The sequence below is a fragment of the Chanodichthys erythropterus genome, chromosome 14, assembly GCF_024489055.1.
Source record: "Chanodichthys erythropterus isolate Z2021 chromosome 14, ASM2448905v1, whole genome shotgun sequence".
Taxonomy (NCBI): domain Eukaryota; kingdom Metazoa; phylum Chordata; class Actinopteri; order Cypriniformes; family Xenocyprididae; genus Chanodichthys; species Chanodichthys erythropterus.
The window spans coordinates 29,777,113-29,800,655 of record NC_090234.1 but is presented as its reverse complement, the minus strand read 5'-3'; the positions used below and the strand labels follow the sequence as shown (position 1 = coordinate 29,800,655).

The 23,543-nt window shown below is 36.6% G+C and overlaps 1 protein-coding gene across 4 annotated transcripts in view; it reads right to left on the bottom strand.

Annotated features, from left to right (window-relative positions):
- The window catches only part of rnf17 (ring finger protein 17), a 47,243-nt gene that overhangs the window by 3,226 nt on the left and 20,474 nt on the right, over positions 1-23,543 (bottom strand). For 2 of the 4 annotated variants that reach the window (XM_067408546.1, XM_067408548.1), the window contains 32 exons: positions 22,990-23,087; positions 22,756-22,843; positions 22,564-22,644; positions 22,190-22,293; positions 19,251-19,419; positions 18,743-18,819; positions 18,521-18,595; positions 18,253-18,443; positions 18,026-18,130; positions 17,765-17,923; positions 14,973-15,144; positions 14,609-14,735; positions 14,131-14,297; positions 11,407-11,545; positions 11,170-11,323; positions 10,973-11,088; positions 8,272-8,386; positions 7,979-8,090; positions 7,599-7,823; positions 7,369-7,513; positions 7,173-7,285; positions 6,473-6,563; positions 6,254-6,366; positions 5,925-6,172; positions 2,840-3,003; positions 2,579-2,698; positions 1,796-1,876; positions 1,536-1,658; positions 1,393-1,449; positions 1,154-1,261; positions 677-800; positions 313-451 (listed from right to left, as the gene is read on the bottom strand). In XM_067408546.1, coding sequence (XP_067264647.1) covers positions 313-451; positions 677-800; positions 1,154-1,261; positions 1,393-1,449; positions 1,536-1,658; positions 1,796-1,876; positions 2,579-2,698; positions 2,840-3,003; positions 5,925-6,172; positions 6,254-6,366; positions 6,473-6,563; positions 7,173-7,285; positions 7,369-7,513; positions 7,599-7,823; positions 7,979-8,090; positions 8,272-8,386; positions 10,973-11,088; positions 11,170-11,323; positions 11,407-11,545; positions 14,131-14,297; positions 14,609-14,735; positions 14,973-15,144; positions 17,765-17,923; positions 18,026-18,130; positions 18,253-18,443; positions 18,521-18,595; positions 18,743-18,819; positions 19,251-19,419; positions 22,190-22,293; positions 22,564-22,644; positions 22,756-22,843; positions 22,990-23,087 — 4,100 coding nt within the window. The remainder of the gene's footprint in view (positions 1-312; positions 452-676; positions 801-1,153; positions 1,262-1,392; positions 1,450-1,535; positions 1,659-1,795; positions 1,877-2,578; positions 2,699-2,839; positions 3,004-5,924; positions 6,173-6,253; positions 6,367-6,472; positions 6,564-7,172; positions 7,286-7,368; positions 7,514-7,598; positions 7,824-7,978; positions 8,091-8,271; positions 8,387-10,972; positions 11,089-11,169; positions 11,324-11,406; positions 11,546-14,130; positions 14,298-14,608; positions 14,736-14,972; positions 15,145-17,764; positions 17,924-18,025; positions 18,131-18,252; positions 18,444-18,520; positions 18,596-18,742; positions 18,820-19,250; positions 19,420-22,189; positions 22,294-22,563; positions 22,645-22,755; positions 22,844-22,989; positions 23,088-23,543) is intronic. The other 2 variants (XM_067408550.1, XM_067408549.1) reach the window with 2 other exon arrangements.

Genomic DNA, 23,543 nt, shown 5'->3' with positions numbered 1-23,543 from the left:
TGGGCATTTTTAAAATGAATAATTTTACAGAGTAGAAAATGCTAAATCAGTTCAAAAATCCCCTAGAAAAGTCATGTAATTTCATTGTTAATAAAAAGTGTAAATCCTGAAGAATTGAGTTATTTAAACTTCTGGAATTTTGAAATGTAACTTTTGTAATTATTTTTATTTCAATTTATTGCCACTCCAAGATTCTCTAATTAAAAAAAGTTTGAGTAGGAGATTCAAATTCAAAAGAACGGAGCCTTAAATGTAATACAACTACAAAAAATGGACTGCACAAAGTATTACAATGCCAATCAACAGCCTTACTTGTGTAATGGTATAATGTCATCCGAGCCAAAATCCACATGTCTCACAAGGAGCTTGACAGAGGGAGTGACTTCAGAAAAGCCCAGTAGCTTTGCACGATAATATTTACCATCACTGTACTCAGCCAGACAGGGACACTCTGCACACAAACACACAATGAAAAACATCCATTCTGAACAGCTTGTTTTCTAAAGGGTCACAGGGATGCTGTAGCCTATCCCAGCGTATTGGGCCACAGGCGAGGAATGAAAAACATGGTTTGTTTTTTAAATAAACATATAAAAAGGCATATATGCACACATAGTACCACGGAAGTCTTTGAACACATTGAAATAAACCATAACAAATTGACAAACATAAGCACCATTGGGGAAGTCTGTCAGCAGGCTCAGGTTTTCCACACTCTCATTCACACGCTTGAGAGCTTCCTCCAAACTCTCTTCCTGCTCCAGTTTTGCCAGAGTCTTGTCCAACACACACAGGAACACCTGCAATCAAACATCAAATTTCGAAATCACTGGTGCTGCACTCTTTAGATGACACAGGGGAACTTTTTTGAGCAATGTTGACAAGCAATGTTGACGAGCAATGTTGCTTGAGCACTTTCCCACCGAGAATGGGCAATAAATTTTGATCTAAAGTACACAGATGTAAATTTGTTGCCCATTCTCAATGGGAAAGTGCCCAAGCAACATCACTCAAAAAGTTGCCCTGTGTGTCATCAACTTTTGATACATGATAAATTCATAAGATGCTTTTTTCCACATGAATGAATGGCTGATGAAGGAATCCAGATAAAACATGTGACAGAAGGTTTGAACAGACCCATCAGCTCACATACCTCATTAGGTGTGCGGATATGCTTGACCTTGGCGGGGAAATGTTTTCTTTCTTTAGAAATCTGGAGTTCTTTATAGACCCCTAAAACAGGCTGAGGCTCCTCTAATCCCTAAAAAAAACACAACATATTGCTACTAAACCAGCGCTGAAATTTTAGCAAGGTAACTATGTGATTGCTATGAACTTAATTTCACCAGAATTTCAGGAATTGTACGACGTCAAGAGAAATGAAACTTCTACCTCTGCGTTTATGTCCCAGTCATCCAAATCAAGAGCAGGAGGCTTAACCACATAATCCTGCACATAAACACACTGTCAATATTAATATCTACAACTCACACAAGCAAAACAAACACGCTCCCGCTAATCTCCACTATTCAGACCTCCTGGCTGCTGATGGCAGGGTCAAAAGTGGCATATTGGTGGTGCACCATTATCTTGCTAAGTGCCATGCCATCCACCGTTATCTCTACCGTAACACAGCCACGTGGATCCTCTGGGTGTTCCTGCAAAACCACAGGTTTACTAGGAGAAAGCTGACTGCTTGTAAACACATGATTATTTTACTTTTTAGTGATTAATACAGTTCTGCTGATACATGAAGTGGTGTAGATGTAAATAAGTACATGGAAATTTACTGTACCATAATGTAGACATTGACTGAACGCCCAAGTAGCAACTCCCTCATAAGCACCACAGCGTCCCACTGCCATCCCTTCCCGATCTGTAACAGTTAAACTACTACTATTTAATCACATTCAAAGAATTACTTTGAATTTCACATTAACTAATAAAATGAAGAATCTCAGAAAGAAATGTCTGGGTCATATTTTACAAAACCATTAAAAAGAAATAATATTTGTATAAATCAGAATGCCACCCTACTTCTAGGATTTTTATATTTTTGCATTGTGAGAATTCTCATGAAAATGTCAGACTGCAAAACCACTTTAATGATTCTAAAATAAATATAAATAAATATTTAGATTGTTTTTGGGGTGAAATATGATCATTCACATAGAAACATTTACACAAAATAAATGTAGAAATCTCATAGCTACTAGGTTAAATCAGGGTTTTCTGGGGTTGTGGGCTTTGTGAACCCCCTGGGGGCTCATGAGTTGATGAAATAAGTAAAATCACAAAAAATGTAAAATGAAAATAAATAATTTTAAAATATAAAAACAAAAAATATTTGTTTACCTGCATGTCATGTGACCACTGATTGCCATCAAAGAACCATAAATGTACCAAATGTGTTAAATTATTGAAATACTAATTTAAAATCTTATAAATATTTTGGGTCAAAAAGATTAGGTTAAAAAAAAATATTTGGAAATCCCTGTTAGAGGATGCACTGCAAGTATGATCACATTGCCCAGTTTACATTTTAAGTAATCAAATTCAAATTACCCCACACACGTACCGGTATGACTCCATTTATCTGACAAGGCACACAGAGCTGTGGCACATCCTCACAGAGAACCACTGGGTACACGTGACAAACCGGGATGCTCTCCACAAGTCCCTGATCCACATATCGGACCTGTAGCAATTACATCACAAACTGGTAACAAAACAATACAACTCAAGGTGTTAAGCCAATTACATTTGATCAGATCATTTGGGATTTTTTAATAAATTCACTTACACACAGAAGTAACGCAATGCAGAAAAGCACACTGACCTTCACGTGTCCTCCGATGACCTCCTGCACCTGACCTCTGTACCAAAACATGTCGGTTCCCATGACAGCACAGCCCAAAACTCCTTTCCAGTTGTAGTTTTTCTGTCTCGGAAGGGTTTTAATGTGCTGTTGCAGCCGCTCCCGTAAGCGATCAAATTCACACACTAAACACAAAAGAAAAAATGACTACTGGGAATTTGTAAAAGGACATATCATGGGTAAACAAATGTTTCATGCCCATTTTTAAAAACATAACCATGGTCATCATTGATAATTATGTCATGATTATCAGCATCATTGAGGAGGAGGCCAAACTACACTCAATGCGTCCTATAAATGTTGCGCACATCCAGTCTATTTTTCTTCATTAGTAATATCTGGGGTGTAAATATGGTGAAAGGCAGCTCTTCACATGCAATCATTCAAATAGTGTTGGATTTTATTTTTAGCTCCTTTCTCTCTTATGTAGGCAACAGGTTAAGTAAAAATATAATGAATATGTAATATAGTGCAAGTTTATAGATATTGACTGGCTTTTGAGGTAAATGTAATGGTATGTGGCATTGTTTACAAGCTGTTTTATTGACGTCTTTCCCCATTTGAAACACAGATTACATGATTAAATGAAACATAATACATTTCAGTAAGTTGTACTGTTTCTTTTAATATACCTTCTGATGTTCATTCAAGTTTATTTTATGCTATAACTAGTAGTAAAGAGGAAGAGCTGATCAGTTCACATGCCGCTTGAACTGAAATTTACCGTGGCATAGTTAAATAACAAGAGTTCAGTACATGGAAATGACATACAGTGAGTCTCAAACTCCATTGTTTCCTCCTTCTTATATAAATCTCATTTGTTTAAAAGACCTCTGAAGAACAGGCGAATCTCAACACCGACTGTTACGTAACAGTCGGGGTGTACGCCCCTAATATTTGCATATGCCAGCCCATGTTCCCAACATTATGAAAGACATTAGACAAGGGCAGCCAGTATTAACGTCTGGATCTGTGCACAGCTGAATCATCAGACTAGGTAAGCAAGCAAGAACAACAGCGAAAAATGGCAGATGGAGCAATAATAACTGACATGATCCATGATATCATGATATTTTTAGTGATTTTTGTAAATTGTCTTTCTAAATGTTTCATTAGCATCTTGCTAATGTACTGTTAAATGTGGTTAAAGTTCCCATCGTTTCTTACTGTATTCACGGAGAGGAGAGCCGTCGCTATTTTCATTTTTAAATACTTGCAGTCTGTATAATTCATAAACACAACTTCATTCTTTATAAATCTCTCTAACAGTGTAGCATTAGCCGTTAGCCACGAAGCACAGCCTCAAATTCATTCCGAATCAAATGTAAACAATATAACAGTATACAATACATAATCCGACGCATGCATGACGAACACTTTGTAAAGATCCATTTGAGGGTTATATTAGCTGTGTAAACTTTGTTTAGGCACTGTTTAAGGCAAGCGCGAGCTCCGTGGGCGGAGAGCACGAGATTTAAAGGGGCCGCACAGCATAAATCAGCTCATATTTAATGATGCCCCAAAATAGGTAGTTAAAAAAATTAATAAAAAAAAAAAAAATCTATGGGGTATTTTGAGCTGAAACTTCACAGACACATTCAGGGGACACCTTAGACTTATATTGTAAAATCTTGTAAAAGAACGTTCGATGGCACCTTTAATCTTATTACTAGTCTTCTCCACTAGATGTCATCCTCTTATTTACCTTGTGTGATGTTACAGCGAGCCGGGGACTCATTATTCAGTGCTACTGCTAAACATGGCAGATGCATGCCCACCCTTCAGCATGAAAGACGTTCCGGACAGTTGAAGGAACTGTCAGTTTCCCCAATCGGGCCAGCGCTGCATGATTACGAAAGTTTACCATTTGCACGTGTTTTCAAGCCTTGCCAATTTAAGCATTCAAGTGAAAGAGAACTTGTGCGCACTGTGTGAGAAGTTTTGTGAGAGCGGCACACACACACCGAAGAGCTCAGAGCTGCGCGCCTCAGACAGCGCGCAAGTAATAAAATTATCTTTCACCTTTCCTTGCACCTAAACAGACAAATTCACACAAATTTATATCAAAATGCCCCCTTTGCAAGTATCTAGGTGAATCATTATTGTATCCGTGCAATAGTCTTAAAGTGACAGCAACCGAATATTCGCATAATTGCAGCTGTCTGTTTTTAATGTTCATCATACAACAAAAGACTACATACTACAAAGAAAAAAAAAAAATCACTCCCTGCTCTTCACTTCAACATTTTTGTTACTTTAATAAGGATTAACCTGTTATTTTACATTTGATTACTTCATTCAATTTATTTACCTGAAAACTACTGTTAGACCTACCTGAAAAACCTTAAAAGCACTGATTATTTCATTTGTATCTTTGTTCTATTGTATTTATTTATTTGTGCTATTGCTTGTAGTTTAATTATTTGTTGTTTTTCATTAATGACAGTTTACTTGTTTTTGAAATTTATATTAGTAGCTTTATATGTGGTCTCAAATGAAATCAAGAGTTGTTAAATTTCACTGCTATCTAAAATATTGGTTGTCAAACTTATTTATTACAACATACATGGTATACAAGTATACATGGTCAAAAACAACAAAAACAATATTTATTTTTTGGTGAGGTATGTGAAAATTTATTGAATTAATTGAATCAAAAATCGAATGATAAAATTGAATCAAGAATTGAAATCGAATCGAGAACTTGTGAATCGAAATCGAAACAATTTGGGACATCTGAATCGATACCCAGCCCTACATTACATGCACATTTTTAAAATTATGTAAATTTATATTGTTGGCAGGGGCAATCTCATCAAAATATCACTGGCAAATTTATATTTTTGGTTGCAAATGCGGCCATTTTAGGCACAGCCCAGCACATAAATGGCTTTTCAGTATTCAGTAACTTTACAGGGGTACTGCTATTCCATTCACATGCAAAGAGGTTGGCCAAATTATAACAGAAGTCATTTACATAAAATCTTAAAGGCTGAGATAGGTGCTGATAGAGACTGTTTTAGCAACAAATAAAAACTGCACAAACCTGCTTGGTGTGTCATTGCATAAATTACACCTTGTTCAGAGATGGCCGAGATGCTCATGATTGTGTGTCCACAGGGAGGCAGCTCTGGAGGGGGGTAAGAGCGTGTCTGCACTCTCTCTGCTGGTGGGTTAATACGACGGGTGGGTGTGGGCGGAGTCTGGGATGGGCTCACGATTTTCTGTGGCTCAGGACTTTTTTCGCTCAATACACTGTCCTCTGAAAAGACCGTCTCAGATGTGGAAACAGTCCTAGGAATACAGTTTACTTCAGCATAGGCAGGGCTTGACATTGAATTACTACCATACCCTGCAAAGACATATTTTTCTTACTTTCTCTCCTTTAGTGCAAGTCCTTCACTAATAAGGAAATCTGCGAAATTTACGTTTTGACCGGCCCGGTTCGAACAGAACAGAGACACAAGCACTGGACTGGTGGTTGGTTCCTGAGAGGGAAAATACTCACAGAATCAGTACAGAGGAATTGTCTGGAATAGAGTTAACTTCTATGGTTGCAGAAGTTTTATAATTTCTGTACATTCGAATCTACACCTTTATGTTCATTACAGCCATGGCACCAGTCAAATAGAGAGAGATAAAGTCACAAGCTGTGGCTGTCCATGTGGAGCGACCGCCAGCTGGCCTGAGAGTTAGAGAAGAAGAGAAACATGTAGGGGAAGGAAAGAAATCAAGATGATAAAATGATTAAAGTGCAGAAACAACTTGTTCACATCATGTAAAAATAAAAAGCAATGTGACTGGATTAGTCTTGTTTATAGTAGTTGTAAAATAGTAAATAAAGTTTACAGTTTACAAGCTTGCAGAATCAGCAAAGTAATAGTATATTGTTAACAAAATGAGGGATTGCAAAATAATTTAGTTTGTATATAATCAAAAAGACAAGATAATAATTAAAAATAAATTAACCATACAAATTTACTTTTTTTTGTTAAATGAAGCTATTATTTGTCTTATTACATATGCCAAATGATCCATGAAAATGTTTTGTTTTGTAACAGAGTCTCTTGTCTGTCTTGAGCAGTTCCCTTGTCTGTTCTTATTTTGTGTGAAGATCTTGTTAACTGCCCTTCAGAAGCTAAATACATTTTGTCCATGATTCCCAAAATAGGTACAATTTACTCTATTAGAAATTATTACATTGCTGCAAGGTGCAAGTAAACTTATGACTGCAACTCTATATGCACAAATGTGGGGAATACATTAAGGTAAAATTTGGTAAATGTCCATTTACCTTACACCACTGAGGTTACATTCCAGTAAGAAAGATCCAATCAGATCTGGACGGAGGGGTCTGAGATTGTCCACATGGAGCTTCACTTTATTTCCAAAGTCACAACGCATAACCTATAAACATACAACACTCCAATTAAACAGCAGATTCCCACTCTTTCCATTTTATTCAACTATGAAAGCATGTGGACGAATACCTCTACAACACCACTAGTGGTCACACTGCACACTTTTCCTCTTTCCCAAACCCCGGTGTTATTAGCAGCACAGAACATCTCTGCTTCCCAGTGAATCTCCTGCGGCTCTGACTTAGAGAAGAGACTCTTTAGCGTGTCGTGGATTCTGAAAACATTGAGAGCAAAATGTAAGCGTTACAACTTCAAATGCATCTGATGACTGAAGAATATGGAATATGGAAATCAGACACCTCTTCAGCTGGCTATCAAACTGCAGTAGCTGCACAAAGATGTTTCCAGGGGAGGTGACATGCGTCACACGAACTCTGATGTCTTTAAGACAGGTGGGCAGACTCAGGCTGGGCTTCAGCTCTTCAGAAGCAGGAGGGGGAGTCGGCACAACAGACAGAACTTCCTCTTCAAATGGAGGGTCCCAAACGGTCATCTCCAAGGGCTGGGTGTCTTTAACCTGGTTCCTGATAAAGCAGGAGAAAATGAACATTGAAAAAGAATGGATTTTACAGTTTAGCTTTAATGAGTGAGTAAGAGGAAGAAGAAAAAGAGACGGAAAGAAAGAATGAAAAACAAAGAAAGATGGTCGAGATGTTCCTTTGGTCTTTTTACGACTTACTGTTTACTGGAAACAGCAAGGCCATTTTTGACCAGTATGTCTCCAATACTGGCTCCAGGAAAATCGTCACCGATCTCATACAGACACACGGGCACAGGTCTAGTGTCGGACTCTAAATAAACAAGAGTGACAAGCAAAAATGTACAGTATACCACACTACCATCACAATGTTTTTATAGAAAATTCATATTAAAACTACAGAAATATTAACATTAAAGTTAAGCTTAAACTTAACATTAAGCTTAAAAGCAGTGATGTATCTCAGATGTCTGTGTGTGTAAGAGTTAACTTACTTTTTGCCACAACAGTGACAAGTTTATGCTCCACAAGTTCCTTAAACATATCACAAGCTTCATCACTCCACATTTCCTGCAAACTGACCACATCATTCAGACTGCACCACAAGGCCTGAAAGTAAATGGACAAGACAGGCTTCCTTAATGCTATTTATCAGAGGTCTCATGACGATGATTCAGGTGCGCTTAAAAGATCCGCTTTAACAGGTTCATTCTTACTAGACTTGCAAGTAAGGATGCTATGCAGTCATGCGGGATAATTTTCGCTGCACAACTGCCTACACAATAATGTAAGAATTTAAATATTGAATTAAATATTGAATTGACACCTTGAATTTAAATATTTAAATATTTTATTTTTATTTATATTGACCAAAAATCTAAATGAAACAAACATAAGGGGAATGAAATTTTTATTTTACACACTTATAGGATTAGTTCCATAGATATAGATAAGCTCAACCAAAATTGCAGTGGGGTGTCAAGAGTAGAGTGTCAGTGTGGAAAGATTGATGACTCTACTTGGGTCCTTCATGGAAACAACTGAGCATGCATGATCTGAAACAAGCAAAATGTGATATGCACTGTTGCCGATTTTCCTCATTTTTAATTTTCAATAATTAGCAGTGGTAGTACTTTTTCATTTTGGGAGCATTTTTATTTTGGAAAACTTTACTACATTCCAAAGCATTATATCATACTTTTCACTCAACTATACATTTCAGAAAAACATGCTGTCCCTCTTTATTCTGAACTGAAGAAATCGTCAAGCTGCTCAGAGACTTGATAGCGGTGTCTGAACAATTCATTCGTAAATTGGACCAATCCGAACGCATCTGTTCGTTAAGTCAACAACTTAGTGTTTCAAATGATCCACTCAGACTGAGTTTCAATTCAGAATTTTAGGATTTATTATTGTAAATTAAAATGAAATTCACAACTATCAGTTGTTCATGTACTAAATCTGCTGTAAAAGATGAGATGTTTAGGCCCATGAAATGCATGAATGTGGACAAGTTCAGATTGCATCTTTCCCACTACCATAGCAGTTTCAAATAATGTAAAACTATTAATTCATTTTGCAGACGCTTTTATCCAAAGTGACTTACAAATGAATACAGCAAGCGATTTATCATAAAGAGTCATAATCCAAAGTTTCAGACATCGCTAAGAGTAGCATAAGATGAAAATAGGAAGGGATTAAGGGAAAGTCAAAGCATAAGAGTTTTTGTTTAAGACGCGTATGTTTAAAACTAGTATGTTTGCATAGTGTTCATAAAATGCTAAAACATTTTACTATCTGCATGTCTTGTACATTATACCCCCGCACCCCCCATTCATCAATCAGTACATTAAAAAAAATCAAGTAAAATTGAAAAGGAGAACTTAATACTTAATATTTTACCAGGGTATCTGCACCTTTACTTAAAGGTGCCCTAGAATCAAAATTTGAATTTACCTCGGCATAGTTAAATAACAAGAGTTCAGTACATGGAAATGACATACATTGAGTTTCGAACCCCATTGCTTCCTCCTTCTTATATAAATCTCATTTGTTTAAAAGACTTCCGAAAAACACGCGGATCTCAACATAACACCAACTGTAGTGTACCAACAGTACAGTAAATTTTAATGTGTGAGTCATTCATTTAGCCGTTCAAAGAGCAGATTCATTCAGGAATCACCATTGCTTGGAGATGTGCAAGAGTTCTGGTCTGGCTTTGTTTGAAACTATTTTCACAAAATAAAGCAATACTGACAGTATTTTGGCTAATGTTAAGTCACTTAATATGAACTTGTTTATCGGACTTAGATCAGCATCACATTTGCAATCATGCCAATACTCGGAGAAACAGAAGTGTACTCAGTGTTGGTGCTGAACACCGGTAACACCGTCTATCGCAACAAACCTAATATGTAAGTTAAGTAATATCACATGAGTACGCTTCTGTTTCTCCGAGTATTGGCATGATTGCAAATGCGATACTTACTGATCTCATTCATAACGGTGCGTGTTTTTTAATGGATTATTTATTTATTTATTTTTAGGTATTTTCACCCAAAGCCCCCGTTAATTTCCAACCTTGCTTATGATAATCCAAATGTACTATTTAAAGTTAATTTGGCTGAAACATCAGCATCATGAGATGGTAAGTGCGCATTACCTGTATCACCTTGTAAACAATCTTTAAAGTGTAGTCCGTCACGCACGTCTTTTGCACTTGCTCTGCTGTGCTGACTGAAGCAAAGTCTTTGAATGAAGGCATGAAAAGCAGCCGATTGCAGTACGAAACATAACTGTTGTTCAGTATAGATGCATTTTGGGAGTTGTACTTTTAATTTCGATTGTATTATTGATCTATTCATGAGAATCAATCGGGTGACTCGACGAGTGCATCTAAATATTTATTCACACTCACACACAGTTATTTTTACTCACAAATGCGAGTGAAATGGTCGCACTGTAGAGCCCTGTTCTCGTATATGAAAAGAACATATGAGAGGCAGCACGATCGCAAGAAATCTTGCCATGCACTGGCAAGTAATTATTAATTAAGTCTATTGTACTAATTTGGATATTAATGTAGGAACTGTAGTTGTCAAGTAAGTTTCATTCATATTTAAGCACCCTTTAAACCAGTATAAAATTTCATATCATTATCGTACCTCATAACCGGTATTACAGCCTAAATCTTACCATTTCTGGCAAAGCAAAGAACTCATCCTTTATCTGTCTCAATTCTTTCACCGAGAGAGTCTTTCTGTAGCCAAAGTCCACATACCGAACCTGGACCATCTGACCACCAGGGAAACCTGAGAGATAAACAGAAGTAGACTAGCTTCTTTTACTGCATGTTTATATGTTTAATATTCTGTATAAACACATCAACGCACCTGTGACCTGAACCCTGCACCATTCTTGGTCATAGCTAGCGACGCAGGCCTGTGAGAGAGAAGGGCAGTAGATCTGGAACTCACGGTCTGCCTTAGGATGACTGTAACAGTCTTGAAGCTTTGAATGCAACAGCAGGTACTCCATATTTTCAACCTGCATTCATCAAGGGTGAGTAAATCACATTTTCAATCATTCATTTAATTTCATTATGATTTTATTATAATGTGTGTGCTTACACCCACTTGTTGTACATAGAAGTCTGACGGTGAGATCACATGAGCAACCATAGCATTGAACTCAACATTGATTTTAGGAGGAACTGGAGGGTAGAAGAGCAGGGGCGCACTGCCAGCAGCAACTATAGGAGAGTAGAATCTGTACACAAAAGTTTCATGTCAGCATTGTTAATATAACCAATAACAGCAAAACAATAACAGAAAAAGGGTTAGTAAAGTTAATGTGTTATTTTGAGAGCTTTGTGTTATGGTTCACCAATAAGCATCCTGTTGGGAAATTCAGGCATTTCTTGTTTTCACTTGCATTTAATCATATTATTTATGTGTATATATATATTCTATATATTACACACATATATTATACACACACACACACACACACACACACACACACACACACACACACACACACACACACACACACACAGTATCTCAAAAATATATTGTAATGTCTGAAGAACAACAGACAAGGAAGGCTTCGTTCTGAACTTTTAAAGGGTTAGTTCACCCAAAAATGAAAATAATGTCATTTATTACTCACCCTCATGTTGTTCTACACCCGTAAGACTTTCGTTCATCTTCGGAACACAAATTAAGATTAGGGATGTGTGAAAACCCATGAAAGATTTACGTTATTTAAAAAATCCATGACATATTTGGACAATGGGGGGTGCCATTTTGTTTAGGTGCACAGTGCATTCTACATAGATGACGTCAAATGGTTGCACTCGGGAGCTACTGACGCTACCCTGTTGCTACTCGGAATATAATATACGATGTCAATTTTCAGTCGATGGGCCACAAGAGAAGAGATGCAAGTCTTCCCATTCTTTTCTCCTCTTATCGCTAGAAAAGTCTTACCCACAGGGTTCCTTTTAAAAAATTATCAGCCTTTTCAATTTGAGCCAGAGCACAAAATTAGTGAGAATGAAACATCGAAGTCATGCAATGTCTCTGTGGCTATTCGAAGTACTGTTGTATGATTGATGTGTAAAAATCGTCTGATATGTCACCTGAATGCATTACACACAGTTAAATGCCCAACCGCTCTCTTCTAGTTTTCTGAAAAAGCAGGCTTGTGGGGCAGGACAATGATGGGCCATATGTCCCTCCTACCCGCAACGGTAACATGGGTACCCTCGTGTAGAACGCCCACGCTGGTTCACGGTCTGTTCTCTGCTAGATCAAGAATCATTTTGGAATCGGATTGTGACTAGAGGCTGACATTTTTCCGAGAATCCCGCGGGAATCCCACAGGATGGCAAACAAAATCACTATTAATCACATGATTGGGATGGGACGGGAAAAATTGTTAGCGGGACCGGGAATTATAATAACAATAGCCTAAAAACAAATATAGTTTATATTAATAAACGGTAACACTTTACAATACGGTTCATTAGTTAACATTAGTTAACTACATTAGTTAACATGAACTAATAATGAACTGCACTTATACAGCATTTATTAATCTTTGTTAATGTTAATTTCAACATTTACTAATACATTATTAAAAGCTTGTTAACATTAGTTAATGCACTGTGAACTAACATGAACAAAAATTGAACAACTGTATTATCATTAACTAACACTAACGAAGATTAGTAAATACAGTAACAATTGTATTGCTCATTGTTAGTTCATGTTAGTTAATCCATTAACTAATGTTTAACAAATGAACCGTATTGTAAAGTGTTACCAAATAAACTATATATTTTAATTTTGAACTCAATTGTAGTTGCCCTGTCTTTTTATGCTCTTCTGTTTGCTTTGGTGTGGGTAGAGATAAGTACCGAAACCCGGTATTAAATGGGCCCCGTGGCTAAATTGGGGTGTATCAATAAGCTCTGACTCGTTCTGCTAATTCTGCTTCGGTACTGGAGAAATTATGAAGAAAATACATACACGTACATTTATTATTGCTATATAGACATTATCTTGCAAAGTTTGCCAGCTTTTTCTATATGCAATAATATTAGGACATTTGTCTATAAAGCATTTTTGCTATTCGCAATACACAAGAGAGATGAGCTACAGCGCACTCACAACATTAAAGCCCTGTTTAATTGTGACAATGGAAGAGAGAACTAAACATTCAAAAGTCTGCTTACACTTTAGGCCTGTGTTTTTATTACTAAGCTAATTTTTTATTTTTATTTCAATTTTGGCTTCCAAGGACCATCAGAAAACGATATGTGTGGTAAAACTATTATACTAGTTGCATTTCATCTAGCACAACTTCCTTCCCTCACAGCTGTGTGCATTAGCTCCTCCATAAACCCAAACTTAACATCAGAATCAGCTCAACCGGTGATTGTTGTAAAATGCAGTTTTTACTGTTGCTAAATTGCGGGTCATGTTTGATCATTATTATCAATGTTTTAAAACATTGAAAGCACAATGATCCGCACAAGACGAGGCGCTGTTCCCCAGGCTGAATTGTGTGTGTGCTCTCCAAAATGGATCGCATATAGATTAATTATACTTTGGGTGCACGTCCAAACGATCAAATACACACAAAAAATATTTCTAAATACAGAAGAGATGTCGCCAAAAAAAAAAAAAAAAAAAAAAAAAATGGGAGTGGGAGGGAATGGGAGACAATTTTCTGGGATTGTCACCCTCTAATTGTGACTCCCAAATCGGACCATGAGGTGCCTAAAGATTCCCACCACTGGTGTTTTAAGGATGAAGTTGACAGCCCCAGAGCTGATTTTTACACACCTGGCCAGTTCCATGAACACCAGATGCTCCCGCAGAGACAGCATCTGCGTTTTCTTCAGATCCACTAACAGCGCACCTCCGTCTTCACCAAACACCTGCATCTCCACAGCCTCAGAGCCCAGCTTCCTTCTCATCTCATCACTAGCCTCTGAAGTCCACCCTTTCACCTAATACATAAAACACAAACAACTCATCCCTTTCCATGTCTTCTCAATCAATTATGCCTAGACTGCCACACTCAAATGCATATTCTCTTAATAGCATCCACAAAACAGAAATAGATCTGAAACAAAATTTCTTTTTGCACCACTAGATGGCAGCCATATGCAAGAATATTTCCTTTGTATTAATACTGAACATCCTGTGGTTTTAATGTGAGAAAATCTGTATTTTATCATGTATTTTGGTGCAGTTAAATTAATTACAACTCTAATAACTTCTTGTGCAGTTAAAGTAAATACATCTCCACAGCTCTTACCAAGTCTGAAGGAATAATATCTTTAAGGGAACATCGGATGGCCAGAGGAGCCCAGCCGTTTATATCCGCCAGAGTAGCTGCATCAGGTCTCCGCAGACATGCATTCAAAGAGTTTAAACCTCCATCACTAAGATAAACAAAAAAAAGCATGATTTGCAAGCAGATCTATTTCAGTTTCAGTTCTAATGCCAATGGAAGATTCACTATTTGAAGATGTGTCAATGTTCAGATCTTCGAAATTCCAGATCCAGAAATGATGCACACAACTAACTGACAAATAAAGAGAGAATTTTAAGCCTTTAGGCAAGTCAACCTATATATTTTTTTTACAATGCTTACACACATACATGCTATAAATTCTCACCTTGGGACTGAGAAGCATTTGGAGAAGCCAAAGTCCTGAAAGTGAACACGCAGACGGGAGACTTCTGAAGCAAGGCATTTGGTCACACTCTGGAAACACTCTTTCTGAAAGAGCTCAGTCACTGTTACTCTATACCACACATCCTCCTTCCAATAGACAAAGAGCACAGAGCCTGTGTGAACACACACACACACACACTCACTCATCTGTAAATTTACTTGCATTAATTTATGATTTTATTTTCTATAAAGCTGTGTGTTGTTGACATTGTCGTTCATACAAATATAACAAACAATTTCACATTTTATTAGCAAACACACATTAAGACAATGTTCATAAAGCCATAATATAGAACAGATAGTGCCGGTGCTGGAAACTGATTGTTAAATTGTTCCTAATATGCTGTATTGACCAGTGACAAGAGATCTCACAGAGACTCGCAAGATCAAACAGACTTCAGAAGAAAAAACAAATAGATGACGATCAAAGTTGTCAGCTAGCTTTTCTGGTGCGTGTTGCTTTGCATTGAAAAACAAATGACAAAAAAATCGTTGAGGGGTTCAAAATCGGGATTAAAATCTTCAAGTGTGTACCTAGCCTTAGTCATATAATTTCCAATAATATGAAATGTTAGAAAAAATGAAATAATAGGCCTACTTTTAGATTAAAGCCCCAGGAGGTGGCAGCAAGTGTTAGTTTCCCAATCTATTATTTAATTTTTTCCAACATTTCATATTTCTATATTCAGAGTTTTATATTTAAAACATTAATCTCTTAACAATATTTATGCAACTGTAATTGCAGTGCAAATGCATAAATACCACATCTAAATGTCACTTCATGCAGTTTCTGTGCTAGTGTGCAGTGCCAATTAGAATTTTGTTTACACCGATTTAATTAAATTGGTAACAATAGCCAGTTATTAATTCTCATTATTGAAGTATTCAGAGGAAAATCTGGTCTGTCTTCATTTAAATCTATGTATTTATGAATGTTTGGTTTGAATTATAAATTAACAATACTGCATGGTATTAATTATCGATACCATGAAAAAAATTATGAAAAAATTTTTTTTCAGCCCAGTTCCAAAAACGGTTCTGGTGTAATGCGAGGAGCGTATCATTTATTAGAGACGTCTCACCTCATGAATATTATAGCAATGAATGTCAAGAAAAGCCCTCACACACCTCATATACATCGGATATTAATATAGAGAGAGAGAGAGAGAGAGAGAGAGAGAGAGAGAGAGAGAGAGAGAGAGAGAGAGAGAGAGAGAGAGAGAGAGAGAGAGAGAGAGAGAGAAAGAGAGAAGGGTGCACAAAGACAAGCTGCACGATTAATCTTTAAAAGATTGCGTTCTCGATTTCATTACCCACATGATTTAATTCCTAAATGACAACAATTTGCCCGTGTATATTAATCTTTTGACAAAAATAAAATCACGACATTCAAATCTGCATTTGCACTGCCGTTGATCTAGAAAGTTGTCATGTGTAGATATAAACAGCTTCACTAACAATCTTGTCAAACACACAGTATCATTTATGTAACAAATATTCAAATTATTACAGAAGTGAGAGCTGTTCATAGTTTGTTCATTTTACTTCACAATGCATTAACTAATATTAACAAATACTACTCTTGACAATGTTAGAAAAAAATAATAGATGTTATCTTTGTCAAGGTCCAGCTCAGGGGTCTCAAACTCAAATTGGCAGGGGGCCGTTTCTGTGATTGACACCTCATAGGAGGCCCATAACATTCAAGCGCAAGAAAGCGCAACATTTCAGAAAATTTACTTTCCTTTGCATTATTTCTCATTTACATCAAATTTGGCTACTAAAATATCTTTATACCTATACTCTAAATATTCTATTTACTAGGGCTGCACGATTAATCGCATGAGATTGTCATGCGTGTCTCATCAGAAAAGCCGGTTCTGTGATTAGCGGTAAATGTCCATCACCTGCTTTCAAATGAGCTTTCAATACAGAGCCGTAGTTCGCGGACAAGCTATGCAATATCGTGTTCATAATCGAAGGCGATTCATCTGCGATTATGAACGCAATATTGCGTAGCTTGTCCGCGTAGCTTGTCCGACGCTCGTGACTTAAAGTTGAGTGCTTTTACTGTAATTTGGGCGAGCGCGCTCATAATAGAAGCGGTGTGGTTGAGAGCGAGGCTCATGGTTGCATAGCAACGACAGACGCCACTGGAGCAAAAGCGTATTGGAAAGAATGAGAATGCGACGCGGCCGCTTATGTGACGCGATATGTAAATGCCCCCATAGAACGGCGACTTTTTCTTTGCATATCAGACAGGTAGCAACTAGAGAATAATAATAATAATTTAGCGGGCCGGATTATGTTTTATTTTTGAGATCAGTTGCGGGCCGGGTAAAGAGGGAGGGCGGGCCGGCAGGTCCAGCTGGTGCAATTGTTTTATTTTATAAAAGGAGTTTTAGGTCATTTGACCTCTCTCATACAATACCTCATATCTCTAAGTAACAGTTATGATTAGAGGATATAGAAAAGAGAACAGGATATGACATGGTTAATTTGTACATAATTGTAATGTTCAATCACTGTTTGACACGTATGACACTTTTTCCAAGTCTTCATTTGTCTTTTTTTTTTTTAAATTTTTTTATAAATATTTCAATAAATATTGAATCGTTCACTTTACAGGTATTATCATACTGTGACATTTTTATATCGTTATATCCCTAATGGCTACTTACAAAATGATAAATACACAAGCATCTTTAACATTAAGGGATAACATGCACATACCAGTCTTGATTTCATCATTGAACGTGAAGAGGCTATTCTCTCCTGAGCAGAATTCGGTAATCTTTTTGCTCAACTTTTGGCCTGTCTTGTGTTCAATCATATAGCGTACATAGAAATGTCCAGGGTTCACAATGTGTGTTGCCATTACGTAATGCACCACTAGAAAAAACAAACAAACAACAATTGCACTTAACACAAAGAAAAAGGGAGTGTCGTCTTGTTTGTTCATTGTTCTGATTAACCATCAAATGTGGCACATACTTTTAGGTTGTGGATTTGGGGGATTTTCAAAATGCTGCCTGCGATGTTTTCTAAGTGCTCTGTGCCGTTCATTTCGCCTTGGTTCAGCAACAAGGGAACTGCGTGCTAAAACATATGAGCTCAGCATTATTAAAGATATTACAAAAACATAAAAAAAAAAATGCTCAGACACATAAAAATTATTAACATCATTATCAATATTTTTAAAAAGCCCTGCAAACACACACCTATTTCCACCATCTCTGTACAAGCATCTGTATCTTCTGTATCTGTGCCCTCCATGAAACTTGGTCTGCGTGTGCTTTGTTTTTTGCGAATGGGCTCTGCATTTCTCTGAACAGACTGACTGGAGCTGTCCCAGACTTCCGCAGAGCTCGTCACATTTTGGAAAGGCTCCGCACTAACTTCTTCTCTGATACTGGCATAACAAAATAACAAAAATCATATCACTAGGTTTTACACACATTCAATGAAACACATTCTATAAACACTTACCAGCTATCATCGTCATCTGTGATTTTAAGACAGTTTCTCATACTTTCAGCAAGATTGTCTATATGAAGACAGCAGCTATAAATAAAAACAAAATAAGACAGTAAATGCTTCCCTTTATTTATGTACGCATGTAAAAACAGCAAAGCTGTTTGCATTAATTTTTGTGACAGTATTAATTGCATTCTGGAGCTCTGAAACTAATTGTGTACGATGGTCATCTACCTGAGTCCTGAACGCAGTGACAGACAGCTCATGTCATATGACTCAACATCCACTGGAATTTGAAGAGTCTCCAAAATCTTAAATCAATAAAAAAAAAATAGCAAAAATTGAAGTTACTATGAAAAATGTTGCCTTAGAAACAAATTAATAATAATAATAATAATAAATAATAATAATAAACACAAATATATCATATATACATATAGTATCTAAAATACATCTGATGAAAATGTTTGAGGTGGAATGTAGAATAAATGTGGAATGAATAAAAAAATAAATAAATTTCTAAATGGGTCTGTTATTGATAACAGTAAAATACATACATCACTATATTATTTCACATTTATATGCTCTAGCAAAACAGTTTCTAATTAGTAACTACTGACCATCTTACTGCCTTATTTCCTTCCTAAAATTTTAACTAAACTTAAACTTAACTTAACAAATTAAGTCATTGAGATCATTTAACATTAAGCAGAACTCTGTATGGCACCTAGTACAGTGTTACCTGGTCAAGGTTGCAATAGGTCTCCAGAGAAGGAATCTGACGAACATGTCGAGCTTTCTGGATGGCTGTGCGCAGCTCCTTTACCCTCTTTTCTATCCTCTTACACTCTTTCCGACCATCCGAGAAGAGAAGATCCACAGCATTCAATTCCGACAACAACATACTCCGTCTGCAAATTCCACAAAATACATGATGAGAAGCATTATTTGCAAAGTTTATGACCTATAAAATACCACAGAATGTTTCATTAAAGGGTCATGAAACCCTCCTGTTTTACCCTGGTCGTTCACACCTCAATGCTCAAAAAAAGTCTGTTAAAATGGACGTGTAAAGCTCTGGAAAAGTGGGAGTGTAGGGGGGTTGGAAGAGGGGAGAGAACAACCAATGAAGCACAGACATAGAACACACTAGGGCTGCAACTAACGATTATTTTCATAATCGATTAGTTGGCCGATTATTTTTCAAAAAAATAAAAAATAAAATCGGATAAAACCCTAATTTTATTCATTTTTATTTTATTGATAAAAAAAAGACACACTCTTGCACATCCTGCCCAATGTACTTCAAACAAATGTGCCAACTGAATGCTATGAAAACATACAGTCATTTATTAGACTACCTGTCAATAAAGAACACAAATATTTTAGGAATCTATCAAAAACTCGTTTGAAACTAAGAAAATATCAAACTGAAACAACTAAATGGATTCTAAATATTATTCACACATAATATCCAAAAAAATCTTAACAGTCTCTGATCGTATTGACTGTAACTGGGCATCTGAAGAAAAAAAAAAACAAAACAAAAAAAACAACAACTATGAAGTGATTTACTTTTTCCTGCCTTTCTTGTAAAACAGTAAAATCAAAAATTCATGGATAACAATAAATATATTGTAGCTTTAGAAATACTGCTGTAACTAAAGAGCTTACACATACTGGTGGATTAATCATTACAGAAACATGAGAAATGATTAGTAATCACCAGTACTGATAGTTTATGCTGCTCTGACCTGTGGCACAAACCATACATTGGGTATCAGATGTCTAATAACTTTAGCACTGCATAGTATAGTTTAAATCTCTACTCTACAATAAAAATGAAGATAGTAATAAAGATTAAGAAAATCACAAACTCATTGTTAACCAACAAGCAAGATAAATGTTCTGCAGGAACACACACTTTCACTCTGCACACAATCACCTCATTTCTTTATCCTGTAAATAGGTTATAACAAACGTCTTGCATTTATATTCAATTACATGTTGTTATCCCTTTACAGTCACTATTATCATAAAATACTTGATTGGCATGTTGACGGTTAAATCTAATTTTAACTTTAAACAATAGATATTTCAACAAAATTAATATTTTTGCACTGAATATTAATAGTCTCCCTCTCTCCTGCATTCCGTCTGTCTGACGCGGGTGCAAAACAACGTTTTGCGCTGAGGACGCACATGCATATCAAAGCGCCTGACAGGGCAAGCCATTACGCTAATGCATTAGTTTGAATCTTAAAATAAATAATTCTCATGTTTTGATCTCGTACCTTTCCCGCCGCAGCTCACTCTGTTTTCTCCACTATTTTTAGATGCATTTTGGTCCATAGAAATGCGTTATTCAGTGCTGTAATTTGACACGACTGGCATAAGCCTTTCGTGCACGGTAGGCAGGGCCAATTAATCGATAATGAGAATCCTTGTCGATGAACTCCATTATCGATTATTATCGATTTTATTGAATAGTTGTTGCAGCCCTAGAACACACTCATTATACAGAATAATGAATATTAATATATGAGCAAGGAGAAAATGACAAACTCCCAAGCACAAGGGAGAAATGCAAAAGAATATTTAATAGGGCTAATAATAGGCTACTTTGATTACTTTTACGAGCACTGCACTCAAAATCAGTCTTTTGTCCATTAGAATAATCATGTCGTCACATTCAGATAGGCTACACCACTGTATCAGTGTCCAGTTTTCACATATAATTCATTTGAAGAAGACTTGAAGAAATGTGTGTGCATAACTACACCGTGCTGGTTAATGTTTGGTGCAGGAGAATGTGTGAAATAAAAACTTTAAACACGGATACTTTATTCTGTATGAGCTATGTGTCATGTGACTAGTGTTATTAAACTCATCGCGGAGCTCCGCGCTGAAACCGATCATACGCGTGCTCCGCGTCTACATCATAACAATTGTATTTTTCACGTGTTCGTATTCAAACTCCAGTTCTGACCGTATCGCAAGCAAAATACAAACAACACTCATGTGCTGCTGTGCTGAGGGAAACATAGCCTACATACGGCTTGTGTGTTTGAACGCAGCTAGAGCAGGCAGAGGTGAATGAGCCGCACTTTTGTAACATTTGAATTCTCTGCTGTAATGCGATCACATGCAAACATATTTTCCATTTGTGCTGGTAGATTACAGCAAAACAATCCACATGCACACAAACCTCTGCTCTGGTCACATCTCAGGAAAACACATTGTGTTGTAGCACTGAGGAAACGAGCACCAACGATATGTCTCTGAATGACAACAGATCGAGGCAAGAGAAGAGATACTTCCTCATTCCAGGCATAATACCGCAATTATGAATACTACAGCGCAGTGATTGGATTAAATGATCTTTATGTCATGAATATACAGTATGTCGAGAATCGCTCGAAACGGTCTACGTCAGCATATGTTTAACCATGCCCATACTTGGGCCAAAAGTACACGATTACGTCAGATTGTGTGACGTTGCTCCGACTCAGCTTTTCAAACAAGAAGACAGAAATTTTTCACTTATGAATAACATTAATGTGTACCTTTAGTGTTTTCTATGATGTGCAGCCTATACATATCTGTTTACATCTCAAAAAAAGTGTTTTGGGTTTTCATGACCCTTTAAAGACTGTGCCTCTAAAAATTCTGTCCACATACCTTTTCATCAGAATGCTCTTTGCTCTGTCTACAGCCACATCAATTTCTCTGATAATTCGAGTTCTCTCTTTCCTCAGCTGAGTTGGAATACCATTGGCAAGAGTCTTAAACACACAAAACAAAAGCTTCACATATCAGCTATATGACATATACTCTTCCAAAGAGGTTTTTAATCATCATGAAATCAAAATTGACAAATTTGACAAAAACATATTTATCTCTGTCTTTGTAATCTTTTATCAAAAACATTAATGTCTCTTGTGACCTCTTTTGACGAAAATCAGTTAAATTGACCATTGCCCAGACAACTGATTCATACCTAAGAATACATATTCCTACAAAATAAGCCTACATTAGATTAGTTTCTCATTCACCTGGTGAAGTGTATCAAGTTGATTCAGGTTTTCCGTTGCTTTAATCAGAGCTTCATCCAAAACTTTAACTACATCTGGCCTCTGCACAAACATACACAGACAGACACATTACTAAGCTTTAAGCTTGAGCTGAGAATATTAAGTGAACCTGATCTAAATGAAGGGATGAGACAATATAGAAAGTGTCTGTACCCCTTCAGCATTCTCCTGTGTGGGGATGTCTGCATATGAGGGTGGGCTCTTAAACCTTGGAGATTTCCACCGGTCTCCAGAGTGCCTGCTGACAATAACTTTTATCTTGCAACTGCAACTTCTTGAACCAATGTTTCATTAAAGAATAGTTCTAAAAATGTGTCTCATGTTTTCCATAACAATGCTATGAAAAAAAAAAAAGATATTGAACTTTAAGAATTCATCACTAAATACTCTTTCTTTGTGTTCATCCGTGCTGTATAGATGAGGCCAATGATTCTGCTGTCCACCTCTAAACCATCAACTCCTTCCTCTCCAATTAGGGTGTCCATCTATATTAAAACAAACAAAAGACTCATAATTAAAAACCCAATTTCAAATAATCCCATTCTATGGGAGCATTTAATAAACAAATACTGCTGCTTCAGTAATTGAATAACTATTTGGGAACTTTATTTTTTTATTGAAGTTTTTATTACTTTTTTGGAAGGTTGATAGGTAACAAAAGTACAACATTACAGTAATAATACAGGGTTACAGATTTCTACAAGCACATTTTGACCAGGAAATAAAATACAGTCCAAGACAAAACACAAAATGGTTCTATTCATCTTGAGACCTTACTGTAATATGTGTCCAGAACTCTTCCCAAGGAGACAACCCCTCCTCTCAGACACTGGGAACTTCATTTTTATAGCTTTTGATGAGGTATCAAAATTGATGTATAGCATTGCCTGGACTGAGAATGTTTTTGTTTTTTTTTGATTATTGAACAATTTTTTTAACAC